The 14,868-nt window shown below is 38.8% G+C and overlaps 1 protein-coding gene across 1 annotated transcript in view; it reads right to left on the bottom strand.

The window, feature by feature from the left end:
* The window catches only part of csmd2 (CUB and Sushi multiple domains 2), a 393,418-nt gene that overhangs the window by 66,655 nt on the left and 311,895 nt on the right, over window positions 1–14,868 (bottom strand). The window contains exons 41-46 of the mRNA XM_053492012.1: window positions 13,811–14,020; window positions 12,471–12,659; window positions 7,726–7,903; window positions 5,104–5,249; window positions 4,936–5,016; window positions 2,733–2,846 (exon numbers count right to left, since the gene is read on the bottom strand). Of these exons, the coding sequence (XP_053347987.1) occupies window positions 2,733–2,846; window positions 4,936–5,016; window positions 5,104–5,249; window positions 7,726–7,903; window positions 12,471–12,659; window positions 13,811–14,020 (918 nt within the window). The remainder of the gene's footprint in view (window positions 1–2,732; window positions 2,847–4,935; window positions 5,017–5,103; window positions 5,250–7,725; window positions 7,904–12,470; window positions 12,660–13,810; window positions 14,021–14,868) is intronic.

Here is a 14,868-nt window from a genome sequence, read left to right as displayed (position 1 = left end):
AAAGAAGTCTGTACATCCATGAACCATCAGGCTGAGTTGCCACAGAGTCCACTGTAGTCGTTCCAGTGAACATTTAGGAAGTGGAACGCCTGATCCTTGAAAATTGATGGATAACTTATCAACTTTTTAAAGAGAAGCATCCGTCTGTGGGAGCTGTACATACACACAAACACAGACATATACACACACACACACACAATCCTTCACAACACTACTTGCACACATTACTGGGATTTATTGCCATATCCCTGTACAGTCCTGACTTCACCTCAAGCCATTTTCACACTAAAGGAGTTCCTGGGAGGCCAGCATTTTAGACATGAAGCAGGCAGTCTGATCATGGCTCCGACATACTGTGAAAACTTTCTTCTTTGATGGTGTCCAAGCACAAGTGAAACAATAGGATAATAGGATATAGTTTTTACTCTCATAACTGTGTTCTGTTCTTCTGCACAATCAAAATGCCCAGTTAGACTTCAGCGCCCCATGGATTTGATGCACTCACAAGCAGAATTTAAAGCAAAAGTGTATTTTTTTCCCCCTTGAAGTTCCTTGTTAAGTTAAGGTTAGGTTAGTGTTAAATTTAGTCACAAGATTTAATTTGCCATTTAGCAGAGAATTAATCATTTAGCATAGAATTAATTTGCCGCATTTACATTTATGTCAATGAAAGCTTCTCACAAGAATATTAAGACAGATGTATGAGTGTGTGTGAGTTTGTGTGTGTGTGAGTGTGTGTGTGTGTGCAGATTATATATTTTCCATAGTTCTTGTCACGACAGTACAACCGCTTCATAATTTACCTGATGAATAACTTATACCAAGGATACTAAGAAGGATTTCTACATCCATGAAAACAGCTTAGTTCATCTTATAGGAATAAATTGATGCTGAATCACATACAGTGATCCATATATTAAAAAATGGACTTCACAGCAATCCATCAATAATTAATTGGAATTATTCATAAGCGCTTCTTATAAATAATTCAAGTTTATTTAGTGTGCTGTGAACAACCAAAGTCAGTTGTAAGAAGACCAAGTGGGAAAATGACTGTGGATCTCTAAATGCTAAACGACTCATTTCACCAAGTGTGCATGATCATGGGACCAAATGCAAGTACTCTTGTACATGAAAAAAAAAAAAAAAAAGAAATCACTTTACATCAATTAAGCAGGACTTATTCTACTAAGATGCCAAACTGCTGTGCTGAAGCTGTCTAAATTGGCATTTGAATGATAGCTCCACAGTGAGCACATCATTTTTCCTCTCATCATCTACTGAGTCACATGTTCAACCAGCGCTGAAGCTGATGCTCCTCCACTATGATAGGAGAAAAGGGTATAATGAAAAGAGGATAATAACTAGGCAATTTTGGGGGCCAAATGAAATTGGTAAGAATGAAGAGACCTTATGCATGGTGGAGTGTTCGGCTTTGACTAGTTGTTGCTGAAAATAGTTTCTTCTATTCTTTAAATATGGATTATATCATACACTCCAGTCCAGTGATATATACCTGCATGGCCAATAAATAAATCCAAACAAAACAAATTATATATACAAAGATATCCAAGATGCTAATGATGATGAGGCTATTAATAATAATAAACGATACTGTGCAGAAGTCTTGAGCCATCCCTCATTTTTTAATTTTTTTAGTCTTGAGAAAAGAAATCTCCAGGTTTCCTAAATGACTTTCTTGTCTCTCTTTTTCAGTCTAGTTCCTGTACCTGTCCAGTTTCAGAAGAATGTTTTTTGTTTGTTAAGCCACACAGTGACCTTTGAATCATTCAAGCATAAAAGAACATCTAGCTTAAGGCATGAACCAGTGAGAAACAGGAGCAGATGATGACAGATGATCAGGTCGGTGATTAGTATACTGGTGATGCTGAATGCTAAGTGGTTGGAAAAGACGAGAGGGGAAACGAGGTTGCTGCTGAGGTTGGTTTACAACCAGTTCTTAAATTGTATCCAATTTCTAAATTTACATTTTTGCTTTAATATAATATGAAGGAATGAGAAGTGGCTCAAGTCTTTGGAAGAGTGATGGGTCATTCATGAACGAGTCATTCTTTTTGAACGAATCTTTAACGTGACTCAAAAGAACGAGTAGTCTCAGAGAGTGATTTGTTCATTTTCTACTGGCATGCATGTGCAAGTCATCACAAAACCTCTGTAGGTTATGTACCGGAAACAGAATTGAGCGATTCTTTCTTAATGACTCTACTCCGAGTCGTTTGTTCTTTTGTCACGTGACTCCCATAGACGCTATGCGGTGCAAAAAATTCCAAAGTTACAAACGACTCAGACTGGAAGATATGAGAGGTGAGCTACTCATTCTGTTTATTATAATATGTCCTTAGCTGCATTGTATTATTTTTTAAAACTGGAACTATGGCCAAAATTTTTGTATGTAGATGTATTGGGGGTCTTTTTATTGAAAATGCAACATTTTATTTAATTTCTGATCAAAAGAATAAAATGAACTAAATGACTCAAAAATAGGATTCGTTCATTTTGATGAACAAGATTCAAAGAACCGAGTCACTTAAATGATTCAAACTTCCCATCACTAACGCCTGGCCATGCAGCTCAACTGGCTTATGTGACTACACAGACACAATGCACTCTTACTCTCTAAATCCTTTTTTTTTTTTACATAAAAAATATTGATATACTTAAAAAACATATATAGTACATGACACCATGGCAAACATAATACCAAACCTTACCATCACATGAAGGTGGAGGTCCTTCAAACTCCAGATGTGTCCCCAGGCGACAAGTTAAGATGCTGTTCCCATTGAGGTGGTACCCTGGTAAACACCTGTAGCGCACTATATCCCCTGTAGAGAGGCAAAACAATGCTGGCATTAAAACTCTGCTTCTGTTATACATCTCACTGCATGCCTGGCTAACTTAATAGACAATCAGCTTCACAAATAGATCAGACTGCACAGATCAACAGCAGCAATTTCTTGGCCGGTAATTTCTGTCTTGCCCAAGGCTTAATGAAGTGCATTTCCGTTCACTGTCTGAAATAATGACCATAAGGATACTAGGAGGGATAAAAGGACAAGGAGAGACTTGACATGCCTGCGCTGCAGAATAATTAGGGAAACAGCACAGCACACTATTCATTCTAACCTTTACCTGAGACTGCAGAAAGAGGAAGTGCATGAATTTAGTAATGGTGACAGAAGAGAAAGTGTTGAAACCGTACACGGGGTCAGCCAAGCTATTCTAACTTAAAGCAAAAACAAATTGTAAAAAATCGCTTTAGATTTACAAGGCTGTTGAAGATACAGTATATCTGGTAATTGCAGAACTGAAAAAAAATATATTTGTGCATGTGTGTGTGTTTACTACCAAGACAAGAGCCTTTGCTAAAGCAGTGAATTAAGCTAATGTACTGCATAATCAATGATCAAAACAGCAGAGAATCAGTGCGAGTTAATGCCAGAGATAGAATGCTGTTTAAACCTTCACAGGGTCTTGATTACATGAAGAATTTGCAAAGTGATGAATTTGCATCAGCCCAAAACGTGGTACTTACAGGAGCTGTTCATTTCAGAACAACGAGAGCAGTGATAAAGGAAACACCTTGTTCGACACACTAGAAGTGTTTTTTTATATATATAAAATTAGCTAGTTGACGTGATTATTTAAAAAATAAATAAATTACATATAGCCTACAGTAGGTGTGCATGAGTGTTTGATTATGTTTCGCTGAACGCATTTATGTATTATGCTCTGTGGCTTGACACATGGGTTTTTTCTTAAAAGAAAAAAAATATATACATAATAATAGAGAAAAAAAAAAAAAACACAAACAAAATAAATTCCCAAATGGGTTTGAGATTGTTTTTGGTAACTTTTTGTGATTTTCTTTTTTATTCACTTTTTTTTTCTTCTTTTTTAAAAGGGCAGTGGCGGCTCAGGTAGCTAAGGCTCTAGGTTGATGGTTCCTGAATCTGGGGATCCAAGTTCGAGCCCCACTGTCAATTGGTTGCCACACACCATACTACCCAGCCACTGCATGCATGAGTGTCCCAAGCCCGGATAAAATGGGAGGGTTGCGTCAAGAATGGCATCGGGTGTAAAACCTGTGCTAAAGTCGTGTGCGGATCGGACGGTCCGCTGTGGCAATCCCTTGATAGAAGCAGCCGAAAGAAAGTTTTTGTTATTTGTTCTCGGTTATCATAGTGTAATAGATACAAAAAAAAAAAAAAAAAAAAAAAAAAACAATAACCACAACAGTGGGAAATCAACTAACATTTGATTAAATGATTCTATGTGACTGTAAAAAAAAGATTATTAATAAGAAATAAATATGGAATAAAATAAAAATAAAATATAGAAAAAACTTTAGCTAAGAAAAATATAGCTGTAGAAGATAAAACAAAATATAAAATATAAAAAAAAATAACTGTCGAAATGAAAAACATAAAATATAAGAAGAATATAAGGTGTATATTCTGCATCTGGTATAATCAGAAAAAAAAGAAAAAAATACAGGATAATCATGCTGCTTTAAACAACACAATGAGATCTCCTGTTTTTAATTCTGTATGAACCAATTTTCCAGCTCTGGCAATGAATCAGCATATCAGCACAGTCCCTGTGGGATTTGTTGTGTTGGCGGAGAAGCAGCTTTCCCTCCTCAAAGTGAGTTCTGGAGGAGGGATTGTGTTAGCGCTGAGGAAGGTGCGTGCATGTGTGTGTGTGTGTGTGTGTTTGTGTGGCTGCCTCTGCTATTCTGGGAACATTATTAATGAGAGGCGCTCAGGCCTGAAAATGAACTGGCAGCCTGCTCCTGTGTTCAAAATGTTCTGCGTAAATCGGCAAAGGCCACATGCTCTTACACCACACATGCTCAAGCCTGGCACCCTTAATATTTTGGCCTGGATGAGAAAGAGATGGGACGGCACGTACCTATTTTGAACTCTTTGCTGGCCATCAGGATTTCTGCGTTGGGAATGATGGGAGGGGGTAAGCAAAACTGGAGTCTGTAGGCTGTGAGAAGAATAAGGGAGCTGCAGTGTAAGTGAATTAAAGGATCCATTTGCCTAAATATGAATAAGGGCCGGAAGGCAGGGATACCTTGGTAGTTGATCTTGAAAAGTCCGCCTTTTTCCGTGTTGCTGCGGAAGCGTATGAGGATCTGATTAGATGTGCTGCTGGGTGGCTCGTTAGGCTCACCGTCTGTAAACACACCAAGCTTCCGTGCATTCTCCTGTGGTCCATCCCTACAGAGACAGAAGACACACAATTCAAGTTCCCTGATTTCCAAATTCTACTCTCCTCCACTGCTCAATTCTATCTGATCTGACATCTAACATTTTAATAAACGGAGTTGGAGTCCAGCCACACAAGGTTCCTCTGCATATTACATCTTCCATGATGGAGGAGTATGCTCCGTGGCATCCAAATTCTCAATCCTGGCTCCTGTTGGCTAGAACCGAGCACTGAATTACTTTAGGCACTAACCCTTCCATCTTTCCTCCCATCTCTCCATGCTGCTGGGGCAATTTGGCCATTTCCCGATCCCAATTTTGACTACAGTCAGTCAGTTTAAAAACCGTCTGTTGGTGTCTCTCTGAGTGTGCGCTAGAGATTACACTCTCTACTGTGCATTCAGAAGTCTGGCTGGAGGAGAGCTGGTTTGCTGTAGTACTGTAGTCAAGCTGCCAGAATGGAGCTTTTCCCTGGCTGTCTTCACAAACACTTGCAACACTGAGAAAGGGACATTTAATTACATCACACCTTAGTTTTGTGTAAACATGATTAAATGCTGTACAGCACGGCGGTACTACAAGGACATCGATAATCTACTTTGGAAAACAAGCTTAATCAAAGAGGGCCAGTGCTTCTGCTGTCATACAAACAGGTATACATACAAACAGAAATTCCCTTTATATGTTATATGTAGGCAAATGATCTATGACTGCATGGTATGATTACCACCCCAATGCACTTCAATAATAGCATATCCTAAAGTTTCTAATTCTACAAAGACTTGCCAGGAATTACAATTTTTTAAAAGTTTTAATGAATGGATGGATGGAGTTTAGTGTAGTTGCAATGAAGCAACAATGAAGACAAATTAGTATCTATCACCTACACTGCATGTCCAATAATAAATTGACACCGGACCATCAAACCCCATCCCATTACACTACATTAGCCAGTTGCCCCCTTGCTGCTATTCAAAACTCCACTATTGTGGAAAGATTGGCCTTGGGGATTTGTGCTCCTTCAGGCTGAGGAGCATTTGTGAGGTCAGGCACTTATGTTGAGCGAGGATGCCTCGGCTGTTGTTGCTTTTCTAATTCACCCCAACAGTGTCCACTTTGGTTATGGTCACAGCTCTGTGCAAGCCAATGTGCTTAAGTTCGTCTACTCTAATCTTGGCAACCCATGCCTTTACAATCCTTGCTTTGTGTACAGAGGCATTGTCATGCAGCAACAGACCTCCTAGCTCTAAGTAAAGAGAAATCATAAGGCTACTGTACAGCAGACAAAGACATTCTAGACATTCTATGACCTTCTAGTTTTGGGGGATACACCACATCTTGGTATGATGGTCAGGTGTGCTCAAATTGAAAAATTTCTCGTTCTCTTTTGGTGCAACAGATGGACTTGACATATGTACGGTATAGTACAGTACAAGCACTTTGTATTCACTTAAAAAATATCCCAAGGCTTACTGTAAATATCCCATTTTTGGTCAATAAACCGGAGAGAACGTTTAGACACTATCATGTATGGTGTGTCTATGTGTGTGTGTGTATCTCTCCTGACTGACAAGCAGCGAGTCACCAAGTGTGTTGAGGCGTGACGGACACATCATCCAGTCTTCCGTCATTTTAAACCTGACAATCTGGGAACTCAGTTTAGTCTCTTTACATTAAATTTAATGTCGTTCCCTTAATAGCTGATAAAATTAATTTGACAAGAATATAGCATAACATATACAACAGATAGTTTTGGTCCACTAATTCGCTTGGTCAGGTAGCACTTTCTAGTTCAAAACAGTTAGTGCTACCAACACGATCAATGGACAAGCAAACATCACCATGCCTTAAAATATAGTTAAGAAAAAAAGGGAAGCCAATTCCAGCAGAAGCAACTTCATCTTACTGAGATAAAAAAAATAAATAAATAAAAACAGAACATTTGGCCACGTGTGTCGCTTACTCTATATAAATTTCGTGTACGGACCTAAAGATGTGTAAAACCCACACTAATAACCTGTCACTGAGAAGCTGTGAGTATGATAGTGAGTGACACAGAGACATGTGTCCTTGAAATGGTTAGCCTGTACTTTTCCCCCCAACAAGATCAGAGAAGCTAGGAGGGTGATGAATTATCCCCTGAACTAAAGCTTTGGCTGCTCATTTGTCCAGCAAGCCATTTAAGCACAAAGGAAAGAAAATGAGCATGGAATTTGTAGCACTGGAAGCGGCTATGAAAACAAATGCGATAAACAAAAATCCATTACCAGCCTTTCAAATCCGATTTATTATTATGGGAAAACTTGTAATTTTCAATGTGGACTGATTGCTGTGGATGATGAGCGTGCTACAAAATGCAGTCACTGTTTACCCCAGTTATAACAGGCAAGACAGAGATGATGACATTCATGGACATGACAGCCCTACTGTAAGTGTGTGCTGTGTTGTGACACTGTCCAGCAGAGTGTACGACTTGCTATCAGCCTACCATACAGTGATGAAGTCATGGGGCCCATGGACCTGCAGCAGGGTTAAATTTAGGCGCACACCCAGACCAGGGGCCACTGTGATCAGCCATGTGCAGTCTGCAGAGCTCGGGTACTCCTCTGGATAACCGGGAGAAAAGATGGTTCCGTTGTCTGATGCAATATTCCCTCCACATGGCGCTAAGCAAGAGGAAAAATATAATGAATAAGACACCATGAATAGGACATTTCACAAAAGCAAATTCCAAGGGGAATCACAGAGAAATGGGAATCTTCTTTCTCTTTTTTTTTACAACTCGTCCACTAATGTGACTCACTGCGGCCTAGAATTAAGTAAAAAAAGCCTGTTTGCATGCGAGGTCTGGCGAGGTATGTTTCAGGGAGATAAGAGAATAACCTTATCCAGGGGACAGGAGAACCAAGAGTGAGGTGGAGTGACATAGATACTGACTCCCACACAAACCCTTTGGGGCATCAGAACACAGCCAAAACAGGGCTGTCTATGTTCCTTTCCCAACTGCACTTTAAAAATGCCTAAAGCCACACTGTACTTAAAGCTATTTTTGAGCATTTGAATATTCTTGGCCTGTCTGAAACTAAATCCTGATCTTATGTGTCAGCTTTGCTGGAGTCTGATTTAGCACACGCACACCTGAACACTAAAGATTTACCAAGTTGCACTGAGGCCTACACCCTGGGACCGTGGTCTCTTTTCTGATTTCCTTTTCATTTCTAAGTTAATTCCTAATGCAGCATGATTGCCCCCTTCACCTTGCCTGCTAAATGAAGTATTGATCAGGGCATTGATCAAAAGTACAACTGAGCAGAAACATGCAGTGATTTCTATTGATCAGCGCAGGACTGTGTAGAGGAAAGGAGAAAAACAGCAAAGTTATACTGTAAAACCGCCTTGCTAACATTGTTGACTGTGTCATTGGAAGGGGAGAGCAGAGAGGATGAGGAAAGGCATAAAGGAGGATGTAGGCAGGAGTGGACATGATGAACATCGATCACATTTGTCATGCAAAATAGACTAAATGTAGTACATGAGTGCACACACAGAGTGAAGTCCTGAGTCTAATCTGTTATGGAGAGAGAGGGCCCGTCTGTCAAAGTCTGTCAGAGAAAGAGACGGCAAGAGAAAGGACAAGAGATGGCGTAAGTTAACTTCTAACAAACTATCAAAATTGTCACTCACTCTTTTAAGTGCTCTCTAAGCATTTTCAGCATGTTTCTGATCAATACACTAAGATCAAGGGTGAAATGCTATAATGCTCGGACTGACTACAAATTGCGATATACTGCAACCTTGTCTAAAAAAAAAAAAGGTTAAACTCATCAAACTTTAGCTGTGCTGAGTGTCATACTACTTTTTTTAACTACTAAGTTTCATTTTGTGCACACAAGGGATGTCCAGGGCTGATATTGAAGCAAGGACATACTGTAAACTGCTGAAGATCTAAAGCAAGCAAACCTTTTAACACCTGCGTCCATGCCAACGTTATCTTGTACATGAATGTAGTACAGAACGGCAACAGTTAAATGTGTGTTTCTGACTGTGCTTTAAGATTATCGTGCCGCTGTGATTGACGTGATCTCAATGAAATCTTGTATGGTTGCATGCTCCTGTGTAAAATACTTTATTTAGTATGTACGTCCAGAACCAGAATCAGACCAGAACAAAACCAGACAGACAACCCATATGCAGTTTTGCCCGTACAACATAGACCCAAGTTATAAAATTTACATTGCTGGACATTTGGTGTGCATAAGGATGTCAAAAGGGAGATGAGGCTTTTTGTGCAACACAAAACAATCCAACATACATGATGTGCTTGAGTTATGTTTGCTAATTTAGAGTATATTCAGGGGTTAAATTGGGTCCCGGTCTGGCATTATGTTTTCCTTAGCATTAATAAGCTAGTATTGATTTAGTACTCGTTATACTTTTATAGTTAACTTGTTAGTCTTTCCTTCAAGATCTAAATTTCTAAATTTGTGCATTTTACAGTAGCATATGCACTAAACATCTGTTCACATGGGCAGTGCCCTCATTCACCTGTCAAGCAAAGAGAGAGAAAGTAGAGGAAAAAATATATCACAACCTGACATGTTTTATAACAGTTTAAAAACTGTATTAATATTCTGCATGTTCTGATATGAACTGTACAGTATGTGTGATTATTGTTCATGGCAGCAAACATGGGCGAAAAAGGAAAAGAGAATTTTACTGTGGTAAACTATAATACATACAATAATATACCATAGTATTACCATAGTACTATGGATATGACCTTAGAGTACCAAGGGAGGAACTGTGGCACTTCGGTGGGTACCATGGTGTGTACCCCTTTGGTGAATACCATGATACTCATTGGATACCACGGTGGCTTGAGCAAAGGCCTTAACCCCATCTTCTCCATTGGTGCTGCATCTGGACTGACCCTCTGCTCTGACAGTATTCTGGTATACTGTATGTTCCATAGTGTCATACTACTGTTTATGGTACATACTACGGTACCAAAGTACAAAGCACCATGGTGGAAACGTGTACTATGGAGGCGTGTACCGTGGAGTGTACTGCGACATATACCACTGCAAAATGTCCTATGAGTAAAAGGTATGTTTTTTCCCCTGTGTGTTTAATACTTTGTATTCTACTTTGCATATACTCTACAGAAATAGTTTTAAAATAAATCTATTAAAATATGTATTTTTAAAAACCCTTAAATAAATAAACAAACAATGGTAATAACAGATTACAGTATTTGCATAACACTTCGGGGAACGTAGATCAGAAAATCTACCTGATAGGGTAGAAAATGGCAGACTGTACACTTGACAGGGAAAAGCATCTATCTGGTCTTTGAAAACTTGCTTTTGCTACGTAAGCACTCAGTCAGTCATTCCAGCATGCCTTGAGGTCCTGCACCAGTATCTCATTGCATGCAGCATCTTTCCATTTCGTCCAAAAAATCTGCTGATGTGACTCTAGCAAAATATAGTGGTATTATATTTATGGATTCCCTAGAGTCCTGGGTAGCATTACTCTACGACTATGCAGTTATATGCACCAAAAGGCCCATAAAAACCATGATAACTTTCCTTAAGAGCAGTGTTTATATGGCCACCTGAAACCTACACAGGCACTTCATGACAACCAGAATAATTATGCGGAAAAATGCTTGAAGACGTAATTAAATGGGATTATTTATTGCTTAGGTTATTTTCTTATTAACAGAACTGTGATTGCTGTTAACAAAAGGTTGTGCTACAGTATGACCATGTCTGCTTTTGTAACAACTGATTTTGTACTGTATGTTAAGGCACAAACCTTAATTGATGATACACATGAATCTGATCCCAGCATTCCAAAAATAAATATATACATATAAAAAACAACTGTAACGTTGCTGTGTTTGTACATTAAAGAATTTAGCAAAAAATATTTTAGGGGGACGCAAAATGAGTAATGGAACACATCAAGATGGTTTTGGAATTTTTTACGTAAAAAACTACTGAAAAAAACTACATTTTTACAGGTGTATTCGGCTGAGCTTAAGAAAACATAGACTTTGTTTTATCGTAATCGGCTCACAAGAATAGAAGATACGCTACTTTGAAATTTAAAAGTAAAACGCCCTTATAACATAAAAAATTATCTCAAAATTCTTTGCATGACGCTATACATTTTTTTATACACGGTTACAAGTGTGCAACTGAAATCTACTCAATAAATGTAAAATCTCACACCTTCATTATAAGCACTTAATGGTAACACAAAAACTTTATTTCATTCCAAAATCCACAATTTTTCAAAAACATGCTGATGAGTATGCAATTGAATTCCATGCGAACAAAGTCATGGGAACATCTTATATTAATTTATGCGCGAGAGGTGTACCGAAAGTAATGCAAAAGTTGGCATAACATTTTTTTTTATTAACTGACATAGGTCATTTAAGGTTCAAATTTTGGTACAGTAACTCCTCTATGCAAAAGTACAACTAGAAATATTCTCCATTTCAAGCTATGCATTTGCGCAACCACTGAATCCATCTCATGAAAATTCTTTGGAAATTTCCAGTTGTGACATCTGATGGTCTCTCAATGCATGGTTTGTCTTTAGTGCTGGTTCCAACTTATATAAACTTCTTCATCCATACATGCACACTTTATGCGGTGCAGACAGAGACCATCTATACAGGCCAGTGGTGACTCAGAGGGCTAAGGCAGATCAAAAGGTCAGTAGTTTGATCCCAAGCTCTACCAGGTTGCCATTGTTCGGCCCTTGAGCAAGATCTGATCCAGAGGCGCGGTATCATGGCTGACCCTGCACTCTGACTCCAGTTATGCTTAGAAAGAATTTCACTCTGCTGTAATGTATATATGACAAATAAAGGCTTAACTTAACTTAAACCTTTGTATAGAGGAAGAGTCACTCTACCAATCATGTGCAATTTAAAGGATCTATAGTATATACGTAAATATTTGTCAGTCATTTATGCCCATTTTTTGCATTTATTTTGGTCCAGCCATCATTACTGTAAACAGACCCTCTAATGTTACACTGGGACCAACTTGTAGCTTTCTGAGTGCTAGGTTTGTGTAATGGTCTCTTTGGCATTGTACATAATTTTACTCAAACAGGGTCAACTACAACCTACTCCAATCTGATAAAAACACATGCAGTATTTACTTTATTGTTTTTCTGAACACTGCTATTAAAAAGCTGTATGGACTTTACCTTCACATCGTGGAAAAGCATGATCCCAGGTGCGTGTTGTACCGTGTTGGCAGGTGAGAATGGATTGGCCCATTAGTTGATACCCTGGGTAACACTCAAAGGAGATGGACTGGCCCACATTGTACCCAGCACCCACCACTACTCCATGGTGAAAGGGCTCAGGGTCTGAACATTCTTGGAGCTCATAGGCTAAGACAGAAAGACAAGTAGACATAAAACCAATCTCAGAAGTCCATCAAAAAACACAGCTTGTCAAAGTACAAGATTGGACTGGTGAGCCTATAATAATGTTTTTGTGATTACAGCCGAGATCGATACGAGCTATGGGGCTCTACACAGTAGATATCTATTTTTGATAAACCGAAGGGGCGACTGTACAGGAAGTTTAATGCTTTTTCAGAAGTACAAGTCAGTCCATCATTTTCACAAGGCTGAGACGGAGAGGGTGACTGAGGCTTTTAAATAACATTGCATATGGGTAATGAACCATTTTTGCACTGATTCCAAGCTCAGAAAGGTCAGAGAAAGATCACATAAAACAACAGCTGGAACTCCTACGAACAGCACGCAAATCGCACACTTTACTTAACAAAATTTAGGGTCACTCAGTGGATCATCGTATCCGCGCGCATATCTGAATTATCTTTAATAGCAGTCCTTAAAGACATTTTCGAAAAAGGCATAGTAGGCATAGACCCTGCACACCCACCACAGCCAATTTCATTTTGAAATGTCAAATGCTCAAGAACATATGCAGGGGTAAGAGACAACCCAGGGATAAAAAATCTGCCTAAGGAAATGGATTTCAATGGATCAAAGCATCTTTAGTGAGCAATAAGCCATGCGCTGAATATGAAGTCTGATTTATATGATGATGTTCACATAATTATGTAAATATTGATAGCGCTTTTCAATTCGGCAAATGTTTATTCGATCACCGATTACGGTTGCCCTTTCTGAGATAAAGTTTAATTTTACAGTTATACTTATAATCCGGTGAATATACAGTATAATCGACAGAAGCAGTTCAGGTCCACATTTTTTTTACAGCTTTATACTGTATAATGAGTCTGTTTATAGGATGTTTCTGTAAATGACTGATCGACTAAGAATATAAATAACAAAAGCATTCAATTAATTTCTTTTGTTGGAATGTTCTGCATGCTGTTGACTACAGTGATAAATTGTAACATTTGTAATGCTGTTTGCTTTGATGAAGTACTGCTATAAATATTCTACCCTTGGCTTTTTAAGAGTCAGACATACAGATTTATGCTTTTTAACGTATGATGATTTACACACGAACAAACTCGAAGCTCGAGACGTTCACACATTCTTACCCTGATAATCAAATCGGAATCCTGGTTTGTTCTGGGAATGATCACTATGGAAATACACTGTGGTTTCATGGGAAGTGGTTAGAAGAGATGTCGGGACATCCTGCCCACTGAATCGGCCAATCACGGTGCTAGTGTCAAAGGGGCCGTTCCTAATCTCCAGAAAGTCATGGTTGGCTTCAGTTGAAAAATTGAGAATCTGTATGTGGGCTCCTGTAAAAAAAATAATAACAAAAATAACAAAAATAAATGAAACACAGGATGCAACAAATAGTAATAATTAGCACTTTTTTATGACTAGATCCCGAGTTCCTCTTTTGCGCAATATTGCTGAGAATCCTAATCTAAAGCAATTTTATTTTTGTTCATGTTGTTCTTTTTCATAAAGGACTCTTTCTTCTGTGCTTAAAATTCCAGACCTTAACCGTTAAAACTCAAAAAGCACAGCTTCATGCCAGCAACACAGCCTTGTTCACTGATCGATTTATAAACAAAAAAAAAAAAAAAAAAAACCTGCTGTGTGTGTCGACAGGGGAGACTTCAGACATCGTACTGTGCTTTTGGGGTTTCAGATATGTTAGGTGGAACCAACGTTATCATTACTTATAAGATGCATTTTATCACTAGTGGAATATGGGAATTACGTTGCAAAAATGTAGAACTCACAAAAAGTGCTTATAATGATTAAAAACGCATAATACGCATTATTTCTTTAACTTTGTGACCCTTTTTTTTTGTCACTTAGTCATGTGTGTATAGGCCAGACAGCACGCTTGCTTAGTGGTTAGCACTGCACCACCAAGGTTTAGTTCAATACTCGGCCGGGTTCCCGCCTCTGCTTGATGGGTTTACTCCAGGTACTCCGGTTTCCTCCCACAGTCCAGAGACATGCAGACTAGGCTAACTGGCGTTCCCCAAAGTGAGTGTGTGTATGTGTATGTGCCCTGTGATGAATTGGCAGCCTGTCCAGGGTGTACCCAAGTTTCCTGGGATAGGCTCCAGGCCCCAGTGACCCTGTAAAGCGGTATAGATGATAAGTGAGGGTGTGAGATGTTTGTATA

This window comes from Clarias gariepinus, chromosome 3, assembly GCF_024256425.1.
Source record: "Clarias gariepinus isolate MV-2021 ecotype Netherlands chromosome 3, CGAR_prim_01v2, whole genome shotgun sequence".
NCBI classification, from domain to species: domain Eukaryota; kingdom Metazoa; phylum Chordata; class Actinopteri; order Siluriformes; family Clariidae; genus Clarias; species Clarias gariepinus.
This window is presented reverse-complemented; position numbering and strand designations above follow the sequence as displayed.